The sequence below is a fragment of the Pseudophryne corroboree genome, chromosome 2 (assembly GCF_028390025.1).
Source record: "Pseudophryne corroboree isolate aPseCor3 chromosome 2, aPseCor3.hap2, whole genome shotgun sequence".
Lineage (NCBI taxonomy): Eukaryota > Metazoa > Chordata > Amphibia > Anura > Myobatrachidae > Pseudophryne > Pseudophryne corroboree.
Window position 1 is genome coordinate 871,749,382 of NC_086445.1, and position 27,844 is coordinate 871,777,225.

General features: G+C 45.1%; 1 protein-coding gene across 20 annotated transcripts in view; it reads right to left on the reverse strand.

The window, feature by feature from the left end:
* The window catches only part of MYO18A (myosin XVIIIA), a 597,092-nt gene that overhangs the window by 264,183 nt on the left and 305,065 nt on the right, over nucleotides 1-27,844 (reverse strand). For all 20 annotated transcript variants that reach the window (XM_063955930.1, XM_063955929.1, XM_063955931.1 and 17 more), the window contains one exon: nucleotides 10,345-10,486. In XM_063955930.1, the coding sequence (XP_063812000.1) occupies nucleotides 10,345-10,486 (142 nt within the window). The remainder of the gene's footprint in view (nucleotides 1-10,344; nucleotides 10,487-27,844) is intronic.

The following is a 27,844-nucleotide window of genomic DNA, read 5'->3' on the forward strand; positions in this document are numbered from 1 at the left end:
TCAGGACACAGCCCTTACTTGGTTCTCATCCTACCTATCTAATCGATCTTTCAGTGTTCGCTTCTCTGATTCTACCTCCTCTTCTCTACCTCTATCAGTTGGAGTACCGCAAGGCTCAGTCTTAGGTCCTCTGCTTTTCTCAATCTATACCTCCTCTCTTGGTAAACTAATTAGCTCCTTCGGATTTCAGTATCATTTGTACGCTGATGATACTCAAATCTACCTATCCTCCCCAGATTTATCACCATCTGTATTGGCTCGTGTCACTGGATGCCTGTCTGCCATTTCATCTTGGATGTCATCTCGCCATCTCAAACTCAACATTTCCAAAACAGAATTAATTATTTTCCCACCAGCTAAGGGTAGTTACCAACCTGATATTGCCATAACTGTTGACAATGCAACTATCCACCCTACCCCACAAGCTCGCTGCCTAGGTGTCATCCTTGACTCTGAACTGTCGTTTGTTCCACACATTCAATCTGTCTCTAAATCATGTTACATGCACCTTAAAAACATATCCAAAATACGCCCTTATCTTACACAAGACACTGCAAAAACCGCTCTGTCAGTCCCTCCATTGGTTACCGGTATTCTACCGTATCAAATATAAAATACTTTTACTTACATACAAGGCTATTACCCAAACTGCACCATCATACATCTCCTCACTCATCTCAAAATATCTCCCTACCAGACCCCTCCGCTCTGCACAAGATCTGCGTCTCTCATCCAGATGTATTACCTGTTCCCACTCAAAATTACAGGACTTTACCCGGGCTTCACCCACTCTGTGGAATGCCCTCCCACGCACAATAAGACTCTCCACTAGTCTCCAAAGCTTTAAACGTTCCCTGAAAACTCATCTCTTCAGACAAGCCTACCAAATTCCTGACCCACACACATAACCTTCAATGCTTCCCTATCCAGTTGCATTCCCTCTGCACAGTCCCCATAACCTCACATTTTGTCTTCCAACATTGCTGGGTGATCATATCATACAACCCACTAAGAACCTAGCAATCTGGGGAAACATTATGTAACAGGTTGCATCTATCCTTGTGTATCAATACCTATTTCCTTATAGATTGTAAGCTTGCGAGCAGGGCCTTCCTACCGCTATGTCTGTCTTTGCCCTGTTTTGTTCTATAACTGTTGTTCTAATTGTAAAGCGCAACGGAATATGCTGCGCTATATAAGAAACTGCTAATAAATAAATAAATAAATTGTTTTGCATTAGGAGGAACCCAGGGCCAACCGCACCAGCATATGGTCTCACAAGGGGTCTGAGGATCTCATCTCGGTACCTAATGGCAGTCAGGCTACCTCTGGCGAGCACATGGAGGGCTGTGCGGACCCCCCAAAGAAATGCCACCCCACACCATTACTGACCCACTGCCAAACCGGTCATGCTGGAGGATGTTGCAGGCAGCAGAACGTTTTCTTTGGCGTCTCCAGACTCTGTCACGTCTGTCACATTTTCCTACCCACCCGTATTAAGATCTGACCAAAATGTTATCCCAATCCTACTTCTAGTTACCTGCTATTGTGTTTTTTTTTTCTCTCTTCATTGCTCGCTTCCACCCCACCATGTGTTTTTCCTGTAGTGTTTACCTCCACTGATTGCACACCTTTCCATTGTGCCCTACATGCAGGGTACATCATACTACTACATAAACATCAGTCTTCCCATATATGAACTTGGCCCTTTTATTGCTCACCTCCCACAGTGTAACCTTCAAAGTGCGCCCAACATGGCTGCCCCATATGGTACACTTGTGGATGGGATGAAAAAATAAGAATTTACTTACCGATAATTCTATTTCTCGTAGTCCGTAGTGGATGCTGGGGACTCCGTAAGGACCATGGGGAATAGCGGCTCCGCAGGAGACTGGGCACAAAAGTAAAGCTTTAGAACTACCTGGTGTGCACTGGCTCCTCCCCCTATGACCCTCCTCCAAGCCTCAGTTAGGATACTGTGCCCGGACGAGCGTACACAATAAGGAAGGATTTTGAATCCCGGGTAAGACTCATACCAGCCACACCAATCACACCATATAACTTGTGATCTAAACCCAGTTAACAGCATGATAACAGAGGAGCCTCTAGAAAAGATGGCTCACTACAGCAATAACCCGATTTTTTGGTAACAATAACTATGTACCAGTATTGCAGACAATCCGCACTTGGGATGGGCGCCCAGCATCCACTACGGACTACGAGAAATAGAATTATCGGTAAGTAAATTCTTATTTTCTCTGACGTCCTAGTGGATGCTGGGGACTCCGTAAGGACCATGGGGATTATACCAAAGCTCCCAAACGGGCGGGATAGTGCGGATGACTCTGCAGCACCAAATGAGAGAACTCCAGGTCCTCCTCAGCCAGGGTATCAAATTTGTAGAATTTTACAAACGTATTTGCTCCTGACCAAGTAGCTGCTCGGCAAAGTTGTAAAGCCGAGACCCCTCGGGCAGCCGCCCAAGATGAGCCCACCTTCCTTGTGGAATGGGCTTTTACAGATTTTGGCTGTGGCAGGCCTGCCACAGAATGTGCAAGCTGAATTGTACTACAAATCCAACGAGCAATAGTCTGCTTAGAAGCAGGAGCACCCAGCTTGTTGGGTGCATACAGAATAAACAACGAGTCAGATTTTCTGACTCCAGCCGTCCTGGAAACCTATATTTCCGGGCTCTGACAACGTCTAGCAACTTGGAGTCCTCCAAGTCCCTAGTAGCCGCAGGCACCACAATAGGTTGATTCAGGTGAAACGCTGAAAACCACCTTAGGGAGAAACTGAGGACAAGTCCTCAATTCCGCCCTGTCCGAATGGAAAATCAGATGAGGGCTTTTACAGGATAAAGCCGCCAATTCTGACACGCACCTGGCCAGGGCCAACAGCATGACCACTTTCCATGTGAGATATTTTAACTCCACATATTTAAGTGGTTCAAACCAATGTGACTTTCAGAACCCAAAAACTACATTTAGATCCCAAGGTGCCACTGGAGGCACAAAAGGAGGCTGTATATACAGTACCCCTTTCACAGACGTCTGAACTTCAGGGACTGAAGCTAGTTCTTTTTGGAAGAAAATTGACAGGGCCGAAATTTGAACCTTAATGGACCCCCATTTCAGGCCCATAGACACTCCTGTTTGCAGGAAATGTAGGAATCGACCTAGTTGAAAATTCCTCCGTCGGGGCCTTACTGGCCTCGCACCACGCAACATATTTTCGCCAAATGCGGTGATAATGTTTTGCGGTTATATCTTTCCTGGCTTTGATCAGGATAGGAATGACTTCATCCGGAATGCCTTTCTCCTTCAGGATCCGGCGTTCAACCGCCATGCCGTCAAACGCAGCCGCGGTAAGTCTTGGAACAGACAGGGTCCTTGCTGGAGCAGGTCCCTTCTTAGAGGTAGAGGCCACGGATCCTCCGTGAGCATCTCTTGAAGTTCCGGTTACCAAGTCCTTCTTGGCCAATCCGGAGCCACGAATATAGTGCTTACTCCTCTCCATCTTATAATTCTCAGTACCTTGGGTATGAGAGGCAGAGGAGGGAACACATACACTGACTGGTACACCCACTGTGTTACCAGAGCGTCTACAGCTATTGCCTGAGGGTCCCTTGACCTGGCGCAATACTTGTCGAGTTTTATAAACATGTGGAAGACTTCTGGGTGAAGTCCCCACTCTCCCGGGTGGAGGTCGTGTCTGCTGAGGAAGTCTGCTTCCCAGTTGTCCACTCCCAGGAATGAATACTGCTGACAGTGCTATCACATGATTTTCCGCCCAGCGAAGAATCCTTGCAGCTTCTGCCATTGCCCTCCTGCTTCTTGTGTCACCCTGTCTGTTTACGTGGGTGACTGCCGTGATGTTGTCCGAATGGATCAACTCCGGGTGACCTTGAAGCAGAGGTCTTGCTGAGCTTAGAGCATTGTAAATGGCCCTTAGCTTCAGGATATTTATATGAAGTGATGTCTCCAGGCTTGACCATAAGCTCTGGAAATTCCTTCCCTGTGTGACTGCTCCCCAGCCTCGCAGGCTGGCATCCGTGGTCACCAGGACCCAGTCCTGAATGTGCGGCCCTCTTAGAAGATGAGCACTCTGCAACCACCACAGGAGAGACACCCTTGTGCTTGGTGACAGGGTTATCCGCTAATGCATCTGAAGATGCGACCCGGACCATTTGTCCAGCAGGTCCCACTGGAAAGTTCTTGCGTGGAATCTGCCGAATGGGATTGCTTCGTAGGAAGCCACCATTTTCCCCAGAACCATTTCATTGATGTACTGAGACTTGGCTCGGTTATAGGAGGTTCCCGACTAGCTCGGATAACTCCCTGACTTTCTCCTCCGGGAGAAACACCTTTTTCTGGACTGTGTCCAGGATCATCCCTAGGAACAGAAGACGAGTCGTCGGAATCAGCTGCGATTTTGGAATATTGAGAATCCAATCGTGCTGCCGCAACACTACCTGAGATAGTGCTACACCGACCTCCAACTGTTCCCTGGATCTTACCCTTATCAGGGAATCGTCCAAGTAAGGGATAACTAAAATTCCCTTCCTTCGAAGGAGTATCATCATTTCGGCCATTACCTTGGTAAAGACCCGGGGTGCCGTGGACCATCCATACGGCAGCGTCTGAAACTGATAGTGACAGTTCTGTACCATAAACCTGAGGTACCCTTGGTGAGAAGGGTAAATTGGGACATGAAGGTAAGCATCCTTGATGTCCCGAGACATCATGTAGTCCCCTTCTTCCAGGTTCGCAATCACTGCTCTGAGTGACTCAATCTTGAATTTGAACCTCCGTATGTAAGTGTTCAAGATTTTAGATTTAGAATCGGTCTCACCGAGCCGTCCGGCTTCGGTACCACAACAGTGTGGAATAATACCCCGTTCCCTGTTGCAGGAGGGGTACCTTGATTATCACCTGCTGGGAATACAGCTTGTGAATGGCTTCCAAAACTGCCTCCCTGTCAGAAGGAGACATCGGTAAAGCCGACTTTAGGAAACGGCGAGGGGGAGACGTCTCGAATTCCAATTTGTACCCCTGAGATATCACCTGAAGGATCCAGGGGTCTACTTGCGAGTGAGCCCACTGCGCGCTGAAATTCATTGAGACGGGCCCCCACCGTGCCTGATTCTGCTTGTAAAGCCCCAGCGTCATACTGAGGGCTTGGCAGAGGCGGGAGAGGGCTTCTGTTCCTGGGAACTGGCTGATTTCTGCAGCCTTTTTCCTCTCCCTCTGTCACGGGGCAGAAATGAGGAACCTTTTGCCCCCTTGCCCACGAAAAGACTGCGCCTGATAATACGGCGTCTTCTTATGTTGAGAGGCGACCTGGGGTACAAACGTGGATTTCCCAGCTGTTGCCGTGGCCACCAGGTCTGAAAGACCGACCCCAAGTAACTCCTCCCCTTAATAAGGCAATACTTCCAAATGCCGTTTGGAATACGCATCACCCGACCACTGTCGTGTCCATAACCCTCTACTGGCAGAAATGGACAACGCACTTAGACTTGATGCCAGTCGGCAAATATTCCGCTGTGCATCACGCATATATAGAAATGCATCTTTTAAATGCTCTATAGGCAATAATATACTGTCCCTATCTAGGGTATCAATATTTTCAGTCAGGGAATCCGACCACGCCAACCCAGCACTGCACATCCAGGCTGAGGCGATTGCTGGTCGCAGTATAACACCAGTATGTGTGTAAATACATTTTAGGATACCCTCCTGCTTTCTATCAGCAGGATCCTTAAGGGCGGCCATCTCAGGAGAGGGTAGAGCCCTTGTTCTTACAAGCGTGTGAGCGCTTTATCCACCCTAGGGGGTGTTTCCCAACGCACCCTAACCTCTGGCGGGAAAGGATATAATGCCAATAACATTTTAGAAATTATCAGTTGTTATCGGGGGAAACCCACGCATCATCACACACCTCATTTAATTTCTCAGATTCAGGAAAACTACAGGTAGTTTTTCCTCACCGAACATAATACCCCTTTTTGGTGGTACTCGTATTATCAGAAATGTGTAAAACATTTTTCATTGCCTCAACCATGTAACGTGTGGCCCTACTGGAAGTCACATTTGTCTCTTCACCGTCGACACTGGAGTCAGTATCCGTGTCGGCGTCTATATCTGCCATCTGAGGTAACGGGCGCTTTAGAGCCCCTGACGGCCTATGAGACGTCTGGACAGGCACAAGCTGAGTAGCCGGCTGTCTCATGTCAACCACTGTCTTTTATACAGAGCTGACACTGTCACGTAATTCCTTCCAACAGTTCATCCACTCAGGTGTCGACCCCCTAGGGGGTGACATCACTATTACAGGCAATCTGCTCCGTCTCCACATCATTTTTCTCCTCATACATGTCGACACAGACGTACCGACACACAGCACACACACAGGGAATGCTCTGATAGAGGACAGGACCCCACTAGCCCTTTGGGGAGACAGAGGGAGAGTTTGCCAGCACACACCAGAGCGCTATATATATACAGGGATAACCTTATATAAGTGTTTTTCCCCTTATAGCTGCTGTATTTTTAATACTGCGCGTAATTAGTGCCCCCCTCTCTTTTTTAACCCTTTCTGTAGTGTAGTGACTGCAGGGGAGAGCCAGGGAGCTTCCCTCCAACGGAGCTGTGAGGGAAAATGGCGCCAGTGTGCTGAGGAGATAAGGCCGCCGAGAAGGGGGCGGGGCCTATCTCCCGTTTTTCTGTGTATTCTGGCAGGGGTTAAATTCATCCATATAGCCCAGGATCTATATGTGATACATTTTTTTTTGCCATCCAAGGTGTTTTTATTGCGTCTCAGGGCGCCCCCCCCCCAGCGCCCTGCACCCTCAGTGACCGGAGTGTGAAGTGTGCTGAGAGCAATGGCGCACAGCTGCAGTGCTGTGCGCTACCTTGTTGAAGACAGGACGTTTTCTGCCGCCGATTTTCCGGACCTCTTCTGTCTTCTGGCTCTGTAAGGGGGCCGGCGGCGCGGCTCTGGGACCTATCCATGGCTGGGCCTGTGATCGGTCCCTCTGGAGCTGATGTCCAGTAGCCTAAGAAGCCCAATCCACTCTGCACGCTGGTGAGTTCGCTTCCTCTCCTCCCTTTAGTCCCTCGATGCAGTGAGCCTGTTGCCAGCAGGTCTCACTGAACATAAAAAACCTAAAACTAAACCTTTCACTAAGCAGCTCAGGAGAGCCACCTAGTGTGCACCCTTCTCGTTCGGGCACAAAAATCTAACTGAGGCTTGGAGGAGGGTCCAAGGGGGAGGAGCCAGTGCACACCAGGTAGTTCTAAAGCTTTACTTTTGTGCCCAGTCTCCTGCGGAGCCGCTATTCCCCATGGTCCTTACGGAGTCCCCAGCATCCACTAGGACGTCAGAGAAATACATAGGCCTGATGGTTTTGATGGAACCCTACTCTGAACTGTAGGACTCTGAAATCACCCCCATTTTGTGTCATCTCTTCTAGGGGTGGACTATTCCACCCTGGGTAATCCTACGCTGAGCGCCCAAGATGGCTGCCGCACCTGGTACCTTGTGAGGGTGGAATACACAACCCTTGGAAGTTATTACCCAAAATGCCTCCACCAATCCTGCATTATGCTTTCTGTGTGCTTAAGATTTTCTTTTATGTCTGTGTTGCTTGTCTATTGTTGTATTACTCAAATCCTCTGTATCATGTGCATTGTTTTTGATATCTGTAAAGCGCCTTGAGTCCTGTTGGAGAAAGAGCGCTATATAAATAAAATTATTATTATTATTATTATTACATGTGCTCAGTGAGAACCTGCTTTCATCTGTGAAGAGTGGCGAATTTGCCAATCTTGGTGTTCTTTGGCAAATGCCAAACGTCCTGCATGGTGTTGGGCTGTAAGCACAACCCTTACCTGTGGACGTCGGGCCCTCATACCACCCTCATGGAGTCTGTTTCTGATCGTTTGAGTAGACATATGCATATTTGTGGCTTGCTGGAGGTCATTTTGCAGGGCTCTGGCAGTGCTCCTCCTGTTCCTCCTTGCACAAAGGCGGAGGTAGCGGTCCTGCTGCTGGATTGTTGCCCTCCTACGGCCTCCTCCACGTCTCCTGATGTACTGGCCTGTCTCCTGGTAGCGCCCCCATGCTCTGGACACTACGCTGACAGACACAGCAAACTTTCTTGCCACAGCTCGCTTTGATGCGCCATCCTGGATGAGCTGCACTACCTGAGCCACTTGTGTGGGTTGTAGACTCCGTCTCATGCTACCACTAGAGTGAAAGCACCGCCAGCTTTCAAAAGTGACCAAAACATCAGCCAGAAAGCATAGGAGCTGAGAAGTGGTCTGTGGTCACCACCTGCAGAACAACTCCTTTATTGGGGGTGTCTTGCTAATTGCCTATAATTTCCACCTGTTGTCTATTCCATTTGCACAACAGCATGTGAAATTGATTGTCAATCAGTGTTGCTTCCTAAGTGGACAGTTTGATTTCACAGAAGTGTGATTGACTTGAAGTTACATTGTGTTGTTTAAGTGTTCCCTTTATTTTTTTGAGCAGTGTGTATATATATATATATATATATATATATATACATACATATACATATATACACAAGCCTGCCCTATTGCATGTGAGAGGAGACACAGGAGAGAGGACCCTAGCGCACCCAGCGCTGTGCAGCTCTAGTGAGGCTGTCAGCGTTTTTTGTGTAAACAACAGTGAGACTGTAATATGAGAAATCCCTCAGAGGGATGTTACTTGTACACAGATATAGCGGCTCTCCCCTTCTACACCCGGTATCAGCGATCCAGGGACTGATATGGAGGAGCTGTGAGGCTGCTGCTATGCAGAGGAAGGCGCCAAAATGCCGCTGAGCCCGCTCTCGTGTAGCTCCGCCCCCCCATCATGGCGCCGGAGCTACTTTTGAATATTTATACTGGCTATGTCTCCTAATGTATGTAGCCTCACATAAATGCTTAGTACAACGTTTTTATTAGCCAGTCTCACGCAGGGGCTACAGCGGGTCCCCCCCAGGAGGGACCCGTACGCCTCCCCTACGCTTCTGCCGCACAATGAACCGGGGGACCCCCCTAGCGGGGCCCCCGGTTGGTACTCACCACTGATGATCACCTTCAGGCAGCATTAGGGGTGTGCGGCATGCTGCAGCTGTGACAGCCAAGGCGCCATGCCCCGCTAAACAAACAGCCCCTCAGGACGGTGGTCCTGCAGCGAGGAAGCGGATCTGCACCTCAAGAGGCCTGTGACCGTCCCCACCCACCCCCACCCCTAACTCCCATGGTGCAGGTATGCTGTTGCCCAAACAGCATACCAAAAGAAATAAAACTTGAAAAGAAATTGAAGAAAAACTCTCTGGAGCTTGCAGAGTGTGCATCCTCTCCTGAGGGCACTTTTTTATAAACTGAGCTGTAGGAAGAGGCATAGAGGAGAGGAGCCAGCACACCCAGTTGAAGAAATGTAATGTGCACTGGCTCCTGTGGACCCGTTTATACCCCATCGTTCTAATCTGTCCCCAATATCCCTTATGGATGCTAGAGAAAAGAAATTTAAAAACACATGCACAAATGGCTTTTAGTATCGAAACAGCAGTAATATGAAAGCACACTGTGACCACTGCTGTTTGTGCTTGGTCTTGGTATAGTATATTGTTAAGTGTAACAATCCAATAGTGCTGGAGTGCTCATTACTTGTTATACCCACTGAGAAACAGATCTAAGAATCTTGGCCCTCATTCCGAGTTGTTCGCTCGCTAGCTGCTTTTAGCAGCATTGCACACGCTAGGCCGCCGCCCTCTGGGGGTGTATCTTAGCATAGCAAAATTGCGAACGAAAGATTGGCAGAATTGCGAATAGAAAATTCTTAGCAGTTTCTGAGTAGCTCCAGACTTACTCAGCCATTGCGATCAGTTCAGTCAGTTTCGTTCCTGGTTTGACGTCACAAACACACCCAGCGTTCGCCCAGACACTCCCCCGTTTCTTCAGACACTCCCGCGTTTTTCCCAGAAACGCCAGAGTTTTTTCGCACACGCCCAGAAAACGGCCAGTTTCCGCCCAGAAACACCCACTTCCTGTCAATCACCAGAACGATGAAAAATCCTCGTTATGCCGTGAGTAAAATACCTAACTTTTGGGTAAAATAACTAAGCGCATGCGCTCTGCGAACCTTGCGCATGCGCAGTAAGCGACTAATCGCAATATAGCGAAACTCAGCAACGAGCGTACAACTCGGAATGAGGGCCCTTGTACTAAAGCTCATGTTATGAGGCCTTATATATATGGTATACCAGGTATAGGCTAAAAGTTAATGAAAAGCAAATGAAAAAGACCAGCCTCTTTTTATTACCAGTTTTGTCTCCTTCCTGAGGCCCAAAGTAAGTAAAAAGCCGTTCCAGAAGGGTGTCCTCATTGCCACCAGGCTGCAACGCTTCCTCCTCCAGCAACCATAGCAGACCTCTGGCCTCATCAGTCCTCGCAAGGGTCCTTACCTGAGATTAAAACCAAGGTCATTACCAACATGCAAGTCTCCCTCTGTCAAACAATTGTTCCAAGCTATTCTTCATGTGCAAGGGTATGAGAGCAAAATGAATGAGACCTGCTAACAACCCCCCATTAATCAGAGTAACAAGCCCCTCTGTCCCCATCTATCCACAATCTCATTTCTCCCATCCTCCAGGCAACGTTGCCTCTAATTGCTAGCCTGATTTTCTTGATGAAACAGTAAAGAATGGCAGTAAAGAAAAAGGAATTGAAAAAAATAAATAAAACAACAACAAGGCAGTTAAGTCAGCAGGGGTAATTCAAGGCCATATTTTAAAAAGACACTTAAAGAATGGAATCAATACTTAATGCTTGAGATAGTAAAAACACATTATTTTGTAGTAAAACGTTTTAGCCTGGTTTCTTGGCTCTTCTGAAAATCCTATCTGGGTGTCTACGATGTAAAATTACAGCCTTCATTGTAGGACGATATAAAGACCCTTGTTGCCAGACACTGCTCCCATTCTCGTCTCAGTATTGGCAATTACGGCTTATAAGATAGACAGCTTTTATCACCCTCTTTAGCAGATTTTTTCAGTTCATTCAATGATCATTTATTTGATTTATATGGATTTCATAGCAGAGTCAACACAACTCAAAACTTTGGCAATGGATTTATCTTGCTCATATTATATACCTACAGTATAAACAGAAAACCCAGACTTTTAAATCTTAAAAGTCACCAATAATGAACATATACAATTGTAATGAAATAAAAGCAGTGCTCACTAACTTATGCTCCATAATGAAGGTGAATGTTCCTTGAGGCAAGATGTCAGTGATGGAGCTATTTTGATTTATCCAACATAACACTTCACTAAAATTACATCTGACAAAATGAGTCTCATCAGTTCTATACTGATTGTTTATGCATGGCTGTTACACAAAATAAAAAAAATGGCTTATTTAATAACTTAGGTCTATAACACAATGCCGTTTGAACGCTCGTTTTATTTATGGCTTATAGATTACAAACTGTGACAAGCAGGGCCCTCCTCTCTCATGTGCTTTTCCCTGCTGCATATATTATCATCTCCACTGCCAACAGGGCACCGAACCTATGGGTTCAGCTGGTGCTGCTTTTGATGGTACAGGTTGAGTATCCCTTATCCAAAATGCTTGGGACCAGAGGTATTTTGGATATGGGATTTTTCCGTATTTTGGAATAATTGCATACCATAATGAGATATCATGGGGATGGGACCCAAGACTAAGCACAGAATGCATTTATGTTTCATATACACCTTATACACACAGCCTGAAGGTCATTTTAGCCAATATTTTTAATAACTTTGTGCATTAAACAAAGTGTGTCTACATTCACACAATTCATTTATGTTTCATATACACCTTATACACACAGCCTGAAGGTCATTTAATACAATATTTTTAATAACTTTGTGTATTAAACAAAGTTTGTGTACATTGAGCCATCAGAAAACAAAGGTTTCACTATGTCACTCTCACTCAAAAAAGTCCGTATTTCGGAATATTCCATATTTCGGAATATTTGGATATGGGATACTCAACCTGTATTATAACTGCATATGCAGTTATGTTTATATAGCTTGTAGTGTATATTCTGCAATGTTTTGTACTATAAGTTTTTTTTTTTTTTTAGCATTTTCACATTTTGTTTGCATTGTTTCTGCATATGTACTTTGCAAGACGCTGCAGTCACCTTGCGGCATTATTTAAATAAAAGATAATAATAATAATAATAATAATAATAATAATAATAATATGAAAAGCCCAAATACACTTGTAAAAGTAAACATCATTGTACAGTAAATGTCTACAGCTATTTGTGTTTGTAGTAACCTCTGAGTGTTTTCATATTGTGGCACAGCTTGTTAGATTTCTGTGGCTAAAAGCATGCCACCTGACTTGAAAAATCGATTGATCTCTATGACAGCTCACTGTATACATATACGTTAGGGGTTAACATGAGCAGTTACACAAGTATTTTGTAGTCTTCTAAAAAAATATACCGTGTGTATGTATATATATATATATATATATATATATATATATTTATTTATTTTTTTTCCCCAAAAGTATTTACTACAACAGATTTTCTTTTACCAATGATACACTGTGAGGCTAAATTTAGTACATAACCTAAAAGTGTGTGGAATACAGTTTATTTTTAAGTGGATCTGAATATGATATCATCCAGATGGTGGGCTTCATTTCGTGATACACATTTGTAGACTATTTCTAACGTTTTGCCTCACTACGGGTCATGTCTGGCGTTATCGCTGCTATTTCTTGACAAAGCAGAATTTACATTACTGGGCAGAAAACAATCCTCGTCAGCTTCTTGTAAGGCCTCTACACAGCCAACAGGGCCATCTGAAAGCTGAGGTCTACAAACATCGACCAAGCACCATTAATGAACTGAAGGCTGCTATACGTCAAGAAATGGCTAGATCATATTCAAAACCAATTGGAAAGAAACTGTATTCCATGCACTTTTACATTATGTACTAACATTTTGAATAGCATTTACCATGTCTTTTTTTTATTAACCTTTAAAATCTGGGAGGTTTTTTTCCCTCACCCTGTAGTACAGCGTTATTATAGATGCTCCTTATCAGCAATGATGCTTGCAGAACCAATATGATTCAGAATATATTTGAAAGGTATTAAAACTGAACTTTAATAAAGGTTTTGGACTTTTTTCTTTATTCTTTAAAGTTTAGATCTAATTTAATTCTAAAAGCAAAGAGACTAATTATTAATACAATACAAAGAGAAATACTGTATTGTAAAAGTGCCCATTTTTCTTGGTTTGTCCCGAGTAAGGACATGGTCACCAGTATACTGAAAGCTAGTGGGTGGATAATAATTAACATTCTGTCTCTGCAATAACAATATTCATCAGGTTCATTTTTTTAGGGAGAATGACGGTTTTACAGAAAAGGGTCTTGCTCTGTAGAGTAACCACGCTCCCTCCACAGGCCGGCAGCATTGGGTGCAAAGTTCTTTCTTGCATCCAGGACAGGTGGACAAGTTAATTAAGTATGCAAGGTGAGTGTGAATGTGTGAATCGTTTAACACAATTCTAAGTGCATATAATTAATGATGTTGTAGATCAGAGGTTCTCAAACTCGGTCCTCGGGGGCACACACAGTGCATGTTTTGCAGGTACCCGGCAGGTGCACAGGTGTATTAATTACTCACTGACACATTTTAAAAGGTCCACAGGTGGAGCTAATTATTTCACTTGCGATTCTGTGAGGAGACCTGCAAAACATGCACTGTGTGTGCCCCCGAGGACCGAGTTTGAGAACCTCTGTTGTAGATCCTAAACATTCTTGCCTTAGCTTTGTGGCTTAGTGGCTTAGTGGCATTGGTGCCTAGCGACGGGATGGTGCGGGTGATCACAAGGTGATTGATAGGAAATGGCCGTTTGTGGGTGTCATCTGACCATTTTGCAGGAGTGTCTGGAAAAACGCAAGTGGGCTCAGGCGTTTGGAGGGAGGGTGTCTGAGTCAGCTCCGGCCCCGATCACCATGAATACATTGCAGTGGCTGAGCAAGTCCTGGGCTGCGCAGAGACTGCACAAACTGATGTTTGCGCAGCTCTGCAAAAGCCGCGAACGCACACTTGCATAGACTTTAACCCTCCCCCTGTAGGCGGCGACTATCTGATTGCAGGGATGCAAAAAACGCACCCTAGCAATCAGGTCTGAATTACCTCCTTAATTTGCTGCTTCCTCTTAGCACTTATTTTCATACTACTGCATATTCAACACGTACAGTAGCAATGATACACTGAGTCGGAGCAGCTGGAAATACTATTTGAATAAGGGAACATTTTACTGGACAGCAACAGTCTCTATTTATTGTGCTTATAAATATCTCTGATGTATCTTTATGTTTCAGTTGTTACCAGATTACCTTTAGAAACATTGGTCTAGTGCAACAAAGATATTGGTTTAAAAAAAAAAGAATAATTTCTACTGGCAATATTTTCTTACGTAAGAAAAACATTTAATCCACCCAAAATGTAGTTTTGGATGGAGAGAAGTAAGACTAAAATATAGATTTGAATTGGCCTTCTTCAAGACCAGCAGCAGACCGCAGGGCTGCAAGCTCCTCTGCTGTTGATGTCCCTCCTATGTTAAGAGGGACAACAGAGGTACTTGTCTGAAATGGGACAGAATGAAGCACCATAGACTTGAGCAGCCCAGGACTGACAGATGTCTTTGGCAGTTTAGCTGGATTGGAAGAACAGTACACCTGTGTAAAATACCCTACCCAAATCTACATATAACGTTTTCCTGTGGATTCCGCCTTTAAAAATGGGCAATTAGTTTGGAGAGTATGATATACCATAAATGTCAAGTAAAATCATGATCACTACACATTACATAAACATAAAAATGAGGCTCCACGACCTTCAACCACAGACCATTAAGAAGTAAAAGCAATTCATGTCTTTATATTCATAGGAGACCATAAATTTCCCATCTGGTTTCCAATAAAATGTGGGATGGAAATTAAAACAGAAATTCAGAGAGATAACATTGGGGATTTCATATTAATGGGTTATTGTCCAAGATGACAGTTTAAATATTGCAATCTAAACAATCTAGGGCCCAAACAAAACCACTGTAAACAAAGGGTTAATGTAGTCTTTTGTACAAGGCTAAAACTTGTTACAGTGTGTGGAAACCAAGGGTTAATCAAGTCTTCAGTAGAATACCAAAACATGTTAGTGAAGAAGATTTCACATATTTCACCCAGATTCACCGCTGTAAATGCTGCAATCTAAAGACGTGCAAATCCATGTGATTTACAAGCCCTGTGAAGTACTGTAATACTGACAGGTGAAAAGTGTTTAGGGAGATGGGCATCTTGCTGCGGCTGGTACAGAACTCTGGAACCAAATGACAATTAGGACTCGATTCTATATGGTGTGATAAGAAGGAAACAGGGCAGTTCCTCAGCCAATTGAGACTCCTCTATGGAAAATGATTACATTATGATGCGCCTTGAGAAAGAGAGAACAACGGAGGACCCAATGGAGAAATATTTAGTAATGATTGGTGTACTGGTTATAATTAGAGATTACGGTTTGCTAAATATTTAACCAGTGGGCGTCTGTGTTGTTCATCTCTATACACAGAGCAAGACCTGGCAAGCAATGGGTGATACAGAAGGTCATTGCCCTCTGAATTTAAGAGGGAGTGATCTATAGATATGTTGACTCGTTGCAGCCTTGCAAATGATTAAGTGTTTGGATTACATAAATAAGTGGCTGTGGTGTAAATATACATGTACTTTTGACTCAGAGCTATATTATTAAGCACAGTCTCACAAGACTTACCATCTTCCTATCCACATTTGCAAATTATTGTGTGATATAACCAGCTACCTCTACTGACTAAGAACAATACTGACAGGTGTTTAAGTGTGTATCACGTGTACTTTGCGTTGCGTTTTCTTGTTTTGGAACATTACTTGTCATGTTTTATTTTTACCACAGGTAAGCACATCTGGACTCTTACAGGGAGCTCTATAACACTAGTTAATAAACTAGTTTAAAAAATAAGATTTTACTCACCGGTAAATCTATTTCTCGTAGTCCGTAGTGGATGCTGGGGACTCCGTAAGGACCATGGGGAATAGACGGGCTCCGCAGGAGACTGGGCACTCTATAAGAAAGATTTAGTACTGTCTGGTGTGCACTGGCTCCTCCCTCTATGCCCCTCCTCCAGACCTCAGTTAGGATACTGTGCCCGGAAGAGCTGACACAATAAGGAAGGATTTTGAATCCCGGGTAAGACTCATACCAGCCACACCAATCACACCGTATAACTCGTGATATTATACCCAGTTAACAGTATGAAATATAACTGAGCCTCTCAACAGATGGCTCAACAATAACCCTTTAGATAGGCAATAACTATATACAAGTATTGCAGACAATCCGCACTTGGGATGGGCGCCCAGCATCCACTACGGACTACGAGAAATAGATTTACCGGTGAGTAAAATCTTATTTTCTCTGACGTCCTAGTGGATGCTGGGGACTCCGTAAGGACCATGGGGATTATACCAAAGCTCCCAAACGGGCGGGAGAGTGCGGATGACTCTGCAGCACCGAATGAGAGAACTCAAGGTCCTCCTCAGCCAGGGTATCAAATTTGTAGAATTTAGCAAACGTGTTTGCCCCTGACCAAGTTGCAGCTCGGCAAAGTTGTAAAGCAGAGACCCCTCGGGCAGCCGCCCAAGATGAGCCCACCTTCCTCGTGGAATGGGCTTTCACTGATTTAGGATGCGGCAATCCAGCCGCAGAATGCGCCAGCTGAATTGTGCTACAAATCCAGCGAGCAATAGTCTGCTTAGAAGCAGGAGCACCTATTTTGTTGGATGCATACAGGATAAAAAGCGAGTCAGTTTTCCTGACTCCAACCGTCCTGGAAACATAAATTTTCAAGGCCCTGACTACGTCCAGTAACTTGGAATCCTCCAAGTCCCTAGTAGCCGCAGGCACCACAATAGGTTGGTTCAAGTGAAAAGCTGATACCACCTTAGGGAGAAACTGGGGACGAGTCCTCAATTCTGCCCTATCCATATGGAAAATCAGATAAGGGCTTTTACATGACAAAGCCGCCAATTCTGACACACGCCTGGCCGAAGCCAAGGCCAATAACATGACCACTTTCCACGTGAGATATTTCAGATCCACAGTTTTAAGTGGTTCAAACCAATGTGATTTTAGGAAACTCAACACCACATTGAGATCCCAAGGTGCCACAGGAGGCACAAAAGGGGGCTGAATATGAAGCACTCCCTTTACAAAAGTCTGAACTTCAAGCAGTGAAGCCAGTTCTTTCTGGAAGAAAATCGACAGAGCCGAAATCTGGACCTTAATGGAACCCAATTTTAGGCCCATAGTCACTCCCGACTGTAGGAGGTGCAGAAAACGACCCAGCCGAAATTCCTCTGTAGGGGCCTTCCTGGCCTCACACCACGCAACATATTTTCGCCAAATGCGGTGATAATGGTTTGCGGTTACTTCTTTCCTGGCTTTTATCAGCGTAGGAATGACTTCCTCCGGAATGCCCTTTTCCTTTAGGATCCGGAATTCAACCGCCATGCCGTCAAACGCAGCCGCGGTAAGTCTTGGAACAGACAGGGCCCCTGCTGTAGCAGATCCTGTCTGAGCGGTAGAGGCCATGGGTCCTCTGATAACATTTCTTGAAGTTCTGGGTACCAAGCTCTTCTTGGCCAATCCGGAACCACGAGTATCGTTCTTACTCCTCGCCTTCTTATTATTCTCAGTACCTTTGGTATGAGAGGCAGAGGAGGGAACACATAAACCGACTGGTACACCCACGGTGTCACTAGAGCGTCCACAGCTATTGCCTGAGGGTCCCTTGACCTGGCGCAATATCTAGTTTCTTGTTTAGGCGGGACGCCATCATGTCCACCTGTGGCCTTTCCCAACGGTTTACCAACAGTTGGAAGACTTCTGGATGAAGTCCCCACTCTCCCGGGTGTCGGTCGTGTCTGCTGAGGAAGTCTGCTTCCCAGTTGTCCACTCCCGGAATGAACACTGCTGACAGTGCTAAGACGTGATTTTCCGCCCATCGGAGAATCCTTGTGGCTTCTGCCATCGCCATCCTGCTTCTTGTGCCGCCCTGTCGGTTTACATGGGCGACTGCCGTGATGTTGTCTGATTGGATCAGTACCGGCTGGTTTTGAAGCAGAGGCCTTGCCAGACTTAGGGCATTGTAAATGGCCCTCAGTTCCAGAATATTTATGTGTAGGGACGACTCCTGACTTGACCAAAGTCCTTGGAAATTTCTTCCCTGTGTGACTGCCCCCCAGCCTCGAAGGCTGGCATCCGTGGTTACCAGGACCCAGTCCTGTATGCCGAATATGCGGCCCTCTTGAAGATGAGCACTCTGCAGCCACCACAGTAGAGATACCCTGGTCCTTGGAGACAGGGTTATCAGCCGATGCATCTGAAGATGCGATTCCGACCACTTGTCCAAGAGGTCCCACTGAAAGGTTCTTGCATGGAACCTGCCGAATGGAATTTTGCTTCGTAAGAAGCTACCATTTTTCCCAGGACTCGTGTGCAGTGATGCACCGATACCTGTTTTGGTTTCAGGAGGTCTCTGACTAGAGATGACAGCTCCTTGGCTTTCTCCTGCGGGAGAAACACTTTTTTCTGTTCTGTGTCCAGAACCATCCCCAGGAACAGCAGGCGTGTGGTAGGAACCAGCTGTGACTTTGGAATGTATAGCATCCATCCGTGCTGTTGTAGCACTTCCCGAGATAGTGCTACTCCGACCAACAACTGCTCCATGGACCTCGCCTTTATAAGGAGATCGTCCAAGTACGGGATAATTAAAACTCCCTTCTTTCGAAGGAGTATCATCATTTCGGCCATTACCTTGGTAAAGACCCTCGGTGCCGTGGACAGTCCAAACGGCAGTGTTTGGAATTGGTAATGGCAATCCTGTACCACAAATCTGAGGTACTCCTGGTGAGGATGGTAAATGGGGACATGTAGGTAAGCATCCTTGATGTCCAGGGATACCATGTAATCCCCCTCCTCCAGGCTTGCAATAACCGCCCTGAGCGATTCCATCTTGAACTTGAATTTTTTTATGTATGTGTTCAAGGACTTCAAATTTAAAATGGGTCTCACCGAACAGTCCGGTTTCGGTACCACAAACAGTGTGGAATAGTAACCCCGTCCTTGTTGAAGTAGGGGCACCTTGACTATCACCTGCTGGGAATACAGCTTGTGAATTACCTCTAGCACAGCCTCCCTGCCTGAGGGAGATGTCGGCAAGGCAGATTTGAGGAAACGGCGGGGGGGAGACGCCTCGAATTCCAGCCTGTACCCCTGAGATACTACTTGAAGGATCCAGGGATCCACCTGTGAGCGAGCCCACTGATCGCTGAAATTTTTGAGGCGGCCCCCCACCGTACCTGGCTACGCCTGTGGAGCCCCCGCGTCATGCGGTGGACTCAGAGGAAGCGGGGGAAGAATTTTGATTCTGGGAACTGGCTGACTGGTGCAGCTTTTTCCCTCTTCCCTCGTCACTGTGCAGAAAGGAAGCGCCTTTGACCCGCTTGCTTTTCTGAAGCCGAAAGGACTGTACCTGATAATACAGTGCTTTCTTAGGCTGTGAGGAAACCTGAGGTAAAAAAATTTCTTCCCAGCTGTTGCTGTGGATACGAGGTCCCAGAGACCATCCCCAAACAATTCCTCACCCTTATAAGGCTCTATGTGCCTTTTAAAGTCAGCAACACCTGTCCAGTGTCGGGTCTCTAATACCCTCCTGACAGAATGGACATTGCATTAATTCTGGATGCCAGCCGGCAAAATATCCCTCTGTGCATCCCTCATATATAAGACGACGTCTTATGTTCGCAAAATAGTATCCCTGTTTGACAGGGTAACAGACCACGCTGCAGCAGCACTATCTGCAGGTCTCAGTCTAGTACCTGAGTGTGTAAATACAGACTTCAGGATAGCCTCCTGCTTTTTATCAGCAGGTACCTTCAAAGTGGCTGTATCCTAAGACGGCAGTGCCACCTTTTTTGACAAACGTGTGAGCGCTTTATCCACCCTAGGGGATATCTCCCAGCGTAACTTATCCTCTGGCGGGAAAAGGTTCGCCATCAGTAACTTTTTAGAAATTACCAGTTTCTTATCGGGGGAACCCACGCTTTTTCACACTTCATTCACTCATTTGATGGGGGAACAAAACACTGCCTGCTTTTTCTCCCCAAACATAAAACCCTTTTTTAGTGGTACTTGGGTTAATGTCAGAAATGTGCAACACATTTTTTATTGCCGGGATCATGTAACGGATGTTCCTAGTGGATTGTGTATATGTCTCAACCTCGTCGACACTGGAGTCAGACTCCGTGTCGACATCTGTGTCTGCCATCTAAGGGAGCGGGCGTTTTTGAGCCCCTGATGGCCTTTGAGACGCCTGGGCAGGCGCGGGCTGAGAAGCCGGCTGTCCCATAGCTGTTACGTCATCCAGCCTTTTATGTAAGGAGTTGACACTGTCGGTTAATACCTTCCACCTATCCATCCACTCTGGTGTCGGCCCACAGGGGGCGACATCCCATTTATCGGCATCTGCTCCGCCTCCACATAAGCCTCCTCATCAAACATGTCGACACAGCCGTACCGACACACCGCACACACACAGGGAATGCTCTGACTGAGGACAGGACCCCACACAGCCCTTTGGGGAGACAGAGAGAGAGTATGCCAGCACACACCAGAGCGCTATATAATGTAGGGATAAACACTATCACTGAGTGAATTTTCCCCAATAGCTGCTTGTATAAACAATATTGCGCCTAAATTTAGTGCCCCCCCTCTCTTTTTAACCCTTTGAGCCTGAAAACTACAGGGGAGAGCCTGGAGAGCTGTCTTCCAGCTACACTGTGAAGAGAAAATGGCGCCAGTGTGCCGAGGGAGATAGCGCCGCCCCTTTTTCGCGGACTTTTCTCCCGCTTTTTTATGGATTCTGGCAGGGGTAATTATCACATATATAGCCTCTGGGGCTATATATTGTGATTATTTTGCCAGCCAAGGTGTTTTTATTGCTGCTCAGGGCGCCCCCCCCCCCCACTTTGCATAGTGGTATCGCCGATGGTTACCATACCCGTGAACTAGGGGTGTAGTACGGTATGCCGGTGCTCGGGCTCCCGGCGACCAGCATAACGGCGCTGGGAGCCCAACAGCGTGGCGAGCGCAAAGGAGCCCCTTGCGGGCACGGTGGCGCGCTACAAACTATTTTATTCTCCCTTCAGGGGGGTCGTGGACCCCCACGAGGTAGAATAGCTGTCAGTATGCCGGGTGTCGGGATTCCGGCGCCGGTATACTGTGCGCCGGAATCCCGACATTCGGCATACTGAAGACCACCCGTGAACTAGGGTCCGATTCCCGCAAAGGACACACTTGTATATCTGTGTAAAAAGTAGTCTCCAGTTTATTCTAATTTTCATAAAACAAGTTCTGTCATACTTTGCATACAGACTCAGACATGCACAGTTAAAATTAGATAAAAACTCTGGATGCTACTTATTATACATATATACAAGTGTGACTTTTTAAATTACGAGAGTCTTATATTTATGAGATGGAGTTTACTGTACTTCTTCCTGGGCCTCCACATTGCTTTAATAGGCAGCTTTCCCCATCCCTAATCCCACCCCCTGTGAGATTTGTGATTTGATGGACTGGGTGTACTGCTTAGAAAAACACAAAACGGCAGGTACACAACTGTATGTAAATGAATTGCTCATGCTGTCATTTACTAAGCAGTACACCCAGTCCGTCAAATCACAATTCTCACAGGGGTGGGACTGGGGGAGGCTCCCTATTAGAGCAATGGGGAAGCCCAGGAACAGTAAACTCAATCTCAAAGATATGTTGTAAGTAATTTGAAAAGCCATACTTGCATTGTACTGTATATCTGTGTAAAAATTAGCATCTACTGTTTTTTTTCCAATTTTTAATGTATATCTGTGCGCATGTCTGGGTCTGTATATTAAGCACAACAGAGCTTGTTTTGGGAAAATTCTAAACCAACTGTGGATGCTACTTTTTACACAGATAAACAATACAAGTATGTCTTTGTGGGAATCAAACCCTAGCTCAAAGGCATGGTAACCATCAGCAATGCCACTATGCCAAAAGAGCTAGGAGACAGGTGACTTACACCTGCAGTGATGTTGCTCATTGTAATTTTTTTTATAGTGCTGAGTGTCCCAACTCTATTGCTGATTATAACGATCTTTTTCTTTTCATTTATGAATAGATTCTTTATTTTTATGGCGCTAATACTTACTCAATTTCTCTGAAAAACTACACCTAGTAGGAGTCTATTTCCCACCACTTTCACAGATTCATGAACCAGGATCACAACTAGAATTTGGAGAACAGCTGCCATCCTTGACTTTGGGTAGGTGTTCGCCTCCCCAATTAAGGAGAACATTTCACAGGCTAAATTGGTATTTTTTTTGGTTTACATCCCAACCACGAACATATATATATATATATATATATATGTTCTATAGGGATAAAGTCTCTGCGCCTTCAGTGCTTTGGTGTGGAAACTTCCATCTGTGTATAACCAATAATATATGCGTACCAGAAATATGATCAAGTTGTGCCTGTAGTGGTATCTTTAATTGGTCGTCTTCCCTTGTCCTCTTACTCCATGTATAAACACCCTCAGCGAGGTGTTAAGCCACAATTTACATAGGCAGAGAGGGAAGATTTGTGTCAGCAAAATGCTCTTAATATTATAAAGTGACTTGTGACTTATTTGTGCCAATATATAAAATATTTTTTATATAAAGTGCTCTGTGCCTATAATGTTTCAATAAACCACTATATTATATGTGATTTCTAATATGAATAATCAGAATCACACCCGAGTGGCTAAAAATAAATAAATAAAGAAAGGAAGGTAATCACTCACTCCTTTTAAGAATGCTGCTCCTATAAGGTAATCCTTGACAAAGTATAGTACCTCTAAAAAGAAAGTTTTTTTCTCATGGAAAAAAAACAGAAAGAAAAAGGAGCTGATAGTGTGATATAGTTTTTCACAATTTTTAATCACACACATACATATAAAAATGGAACCGTACAATTTAAAAAGTAATAACAAGCTTATCTGTTGTACAGGTCGTTGGAGAGGTAGTGGAAGCTGTCAAGGATTACCTTATAGGAGCAGCATTCTTAAAAGGAGTGAGTGATTACCTTCCTTTCTTTATTTATTTATTTTTAGCCACTTGGGTGTGATTCTGATTATTTATATTAGAAATCACATATAATATAGTGGTTTATTGAAACACTGTAGGCACAGAGCACTTTATATAACAAATATTTTATATATTGGCACAAATAAGTCACAAGTCACTTTATAATATTAAGAGCATTTTGCTGACACAAATCTTCCCTCTCTGCCTATGTAAATTGTCACGCCTCCTGTCTGCACACCTGCCGAGGTATCCTATTTGAAAGCATCAGCGGGTTTGTTCTCCCCGCAAGCCGTCTTTCATCTTCACAGAGATCCCAGAATAGCCGCGGATCTGAAGTTACGAGCCGCTCGTATCAACACACGGCTCCCTGTCAGCCGGATAAACCAGCACACGGCTTATACTTTCTAGTGAATCCACGGCTCCCTCTCCCCGGCGGCATTCGCATAGTGGGCACTGCAGGACACATCGCCGAGGACGCTCGGCTTTGGACCAGCCCACCTAAGGAGAGGTAATTGAACAGTATTCAACACTGGATCACTCCCTCAATAATTATGGGATGTCTACTGCACTGATCATTCACTTCCAATCTTTAACCTTACGGCTACTACCATCTATTGCTTTCCATTAAACAGCTGGACTCTATTTCCTTTTGTGGACTTTTATCTATAGAACCGACACAATTTGGTGTCTGTTTAAACGGATAAACTGAGTCAAGGTGTGCTTTTTATATCCAACAATTAATGTCATCTTTTATTGTTATTTTATGCTTCAATAATAAATCAATTTATATATATTTATATACATACATCGGCTCTCCTAAAATTGTACTGTCCTTTCCCTGATATTTTGCGCAGCTGATTTTGTCTGTTCTATATTCTCCAACCAAACACCCACATAGTGTTTTTCAGCCGCGCATATATCAGGGTAATTTGATTATTAGCCTCCTGCAATTGAGGCGCTGTAGAAGCAGTCCTTAGTTTTTTCTATGTAAATTGTGTCTTAACACCTCGCTGAGGGTGTTTATACATGGAGTAAGAGGACAAGGGAAGACGACCAATTAAAGATACCACTACAGGCACAACTTGATCATATTTCTGGTACGCATATATTATTGGTTATACACAGATGGAAGTTTCACACCAAAGCACTGAAGGCGCAGAGACTTTATCCCTATAGAACATTTGTATTTATGACTCGGCGAAATATGAGTCAATAAGAAAGTCTATACTGCAGCCCCTACACTTGGGAGTGCTGTTTGGAATTGACGTGAATGGTTATGCACGAATTTTGTTTGATTAATTTATTCATTGTAAACGTTTAGGTATTAAGCGCTCGTTATACACCTTTTTTGCATATATATATATATACACACACAAACACACACACATACACAAGGGGTTACCCAAAAGAAACAGGAATTAATGATTTAATAATTATTTAATAAACCCTCAAAGCACTCTCCACTTGGATCAATGCATTTGCCCAAACGTCTTTTCCATTGCTCAAAAAAATATTAAACTCTTCTTTGTTGGTGCCTTTTAGTACTTTTGACATTTTTTTGTTTCACCTCTTCAATATCAGCAAATCATTTTTCATCCGAAGAAATAAAAGAAAACGCACAGGGTGAGATCGGGAGAATACAGTAAGTGAGGCAAAGGTGTCATGTCGTTTTTGGTTAAAAATGACTTAAAACGCTGTATGAGCATGTGCATCGTCATGATGGAAGAACCGGGCAACTGTTTGCCACAAATCTGGATGCTGTATCCTCAAATCATGACGCAAATTTTTCAAAACTTCCAAATCAAAACTTTTGTGGACAGTATGACCCTGGGGTACAAATTCTGAGTGCACAATACCTCTCAAGTCAATGAAACAAATGAGCATTATTCCCGCATTGGACATCACTAAAAATAGGTGAAAGAGTGAATAACTCATTGGAAAAAAAATCACTGAAGTTAAACGCTACCTTCCCCTGCAACGTCAGCGGGATACTGGCTCAGAAGGGTTCCACAAACATTTACTTAGCGGCTGAAGCCCATACTACAAGCGCCCCGCCCTCTATAACACGATTTCTGGGGGGTTTTGGGTACCCCCTAGTACATATACACAATATGGACAAAAGTATTTGGACGCATGACTATTACACCAACAGGAACTGTAATGACACTGTATTCAAATATATATATATATATATATATATATATATATATATATATAAATATATATATATAAAATAAGATTTTAAACCTACCGGTAAAACTATTTCTCCTAGTCCGTAGAGGATGCTGGGGACTCCGTAAGGACCATGGGGTATAGACGGGCTCCACAGGAGATAGGGCACCTAAAAAGAACTTTGACTATGGGTGTGCACTGGCTCCTCCCTCTATGCCCCTCCTCCAGACCTCAGTTAGAGAACTGTGCCCAGAGGAGATGGACAATACAAGGCAGGATTTAGAAATCCAAGGGCAAGATTCATACCAGCCCACACCAATCATACCATGTAACCTGGATCATACATAACCAGTTAACCGTATGAACAACAACAGTAACGGTCCAAGACCGATTTCAACTGTAACATAACCCTTATGTAAGCAACAACTATATACAAGTCTTGCAGAGTTTCCGCACTGGGACGGGCGCCCAGCATCCTCTACGGACTAGGAGAAATAGATTTACCGGTAGGTTTAAAATCTTATTTTCTCTTACGTCCTAGAGGATGCTGGGGACTCCGTAAGGACCATGGGGTTTATACCAAAGCATCCAATCGGGCGGGAGAGTGCGTATGACTCTGCAGCACCGACTGAGCAAACGCTAGGTCCTCATCAGCCAGGGTATCAAACTTGTAAAATTTAGCAAAAGTGTTTGACCCCGACCAAGTCGCCGCTCGGCAAAGTTGTAATGCCGAGACGCCTCGGGCAGCCGCCCAAGAAGAGCCCACCTTCCTAGTGGAATGGGCCTTAACCGAATTTGGTACCGGCAATCCAGCCGTAGAGTGAGCCTGCTGAATCGTATTACAGATCCAGCGAGCAATAGTCTGCTTCGAAGCAGGAGCGCCAGTCTTATCGGCCGCATACAGGACAAACAGAGCCTCTGTTTTCCTAATTCTAGCCGTCCTGGCTACATAAATCTTTTAGGCCCTGACTACGTCCAGGGATCTGGAATCCTCCAGGTCACTTGTAGCCACAGGCACTACAATAGGTTGATTCACATGGAATGAAGAAACCACCTTAGGCAAAAATTGCGGACGTGTCCTCAATTCAGCTCGATCCACATGAAAAATCAAGTAGGGGCTTTTGTGTGACAAAGCCGCCAATTCTGACACTCGCCTTGCTGATGCCAAGGCCAACAACATGACCACCTTCCAAGTAAGAAATTTCAACTCAACCTTGTTAAGGGGTTCAAACCAGTGTGATTTTAGGAACTGCAACACCACGTTGAGGTCTCACGGTGCCACTGGAGGCACAAAAGGAGGCTGGATATGTAGCACTCCCTTTACAAACGTCTGGACTTCTGGAAGAGAAGCCAATTCCTTCTGAAAGAAAATCGAGATGGCCGAAATCTGAACCTTAACAGAGCCTAATTTCAGGCCCATATCCACTCCTGTCTGTAGGAAGTTGAGAAAACGACCCAGATGAAAATCTTCCGTAGGTGCATTCTTGGTCTCACACCAAGACACATACTTTCGCCAGATACGGTGATAATGCTTAACCGTCACCTCCTTCCTAGCCTTTATTAAAGTAGGGATGACCTCTTCCGGAATCCCCTTTTTCGCTAGGATTCGGCGTTCAACCGCCACGTCGTCAAACGTAACCGCGGTAAGTCCTGAAATACACAGGGCTCCTGTTGCAACAGGTCTTCCCTCAGAGGAAGAGGCCAGGGATCTCCTGTGAGCATCTCTTGTAGATCTGAGTACCAGGCCCTTCGAGGCCAGTCTGGGACAACGAGTATCGTCTGTACTCTTCTTTGCCTTATGATCCTCAACACGTTTGTGATAAGAGGAAGAGGAGGAAACACGTAGACCGATTTGAACACCCACGGTGTTATCAGAGCGTCTACTGCCACTGCCTGAGGGTCCCAAGACCTGGCACAATACCTCCGAAGCTTTTTGATGAGGCATGACGCCATCATGTCTATTTGAGGAGTTCCCCAAAGACGTGTTATGTATGCAAAGACTTCTTGATGAAGTCCCCACTCTCCTGGATGGAGATCGTGTCTGCTGAGGAAGTCTGCTTCACAGTTGTCCACTCCCGGAATGAAGACAGCCGACAGAGCGCTTACATGATTTTCCGCCCAGCGAAGAATCCTGGTGGCTTCCGCCATCGCGACTCTGCTTCTTGTCCCGCCTTGGCGGTTCACATGAGCCACTGCTGTGACATTGTCTGATTGAATCAGAACCGGTAGGTTTCGAAAAAGACTCTCCGCTTGTCGAAGGCCGTTGTAAATGGCCCTGAGTTCCAACACATTGACGTGTAGACAGGACTCCTGGTCTGACCAAAGTCCCTGAATTTTTTTTCCCTGTGTGACCGCTCCCCATCC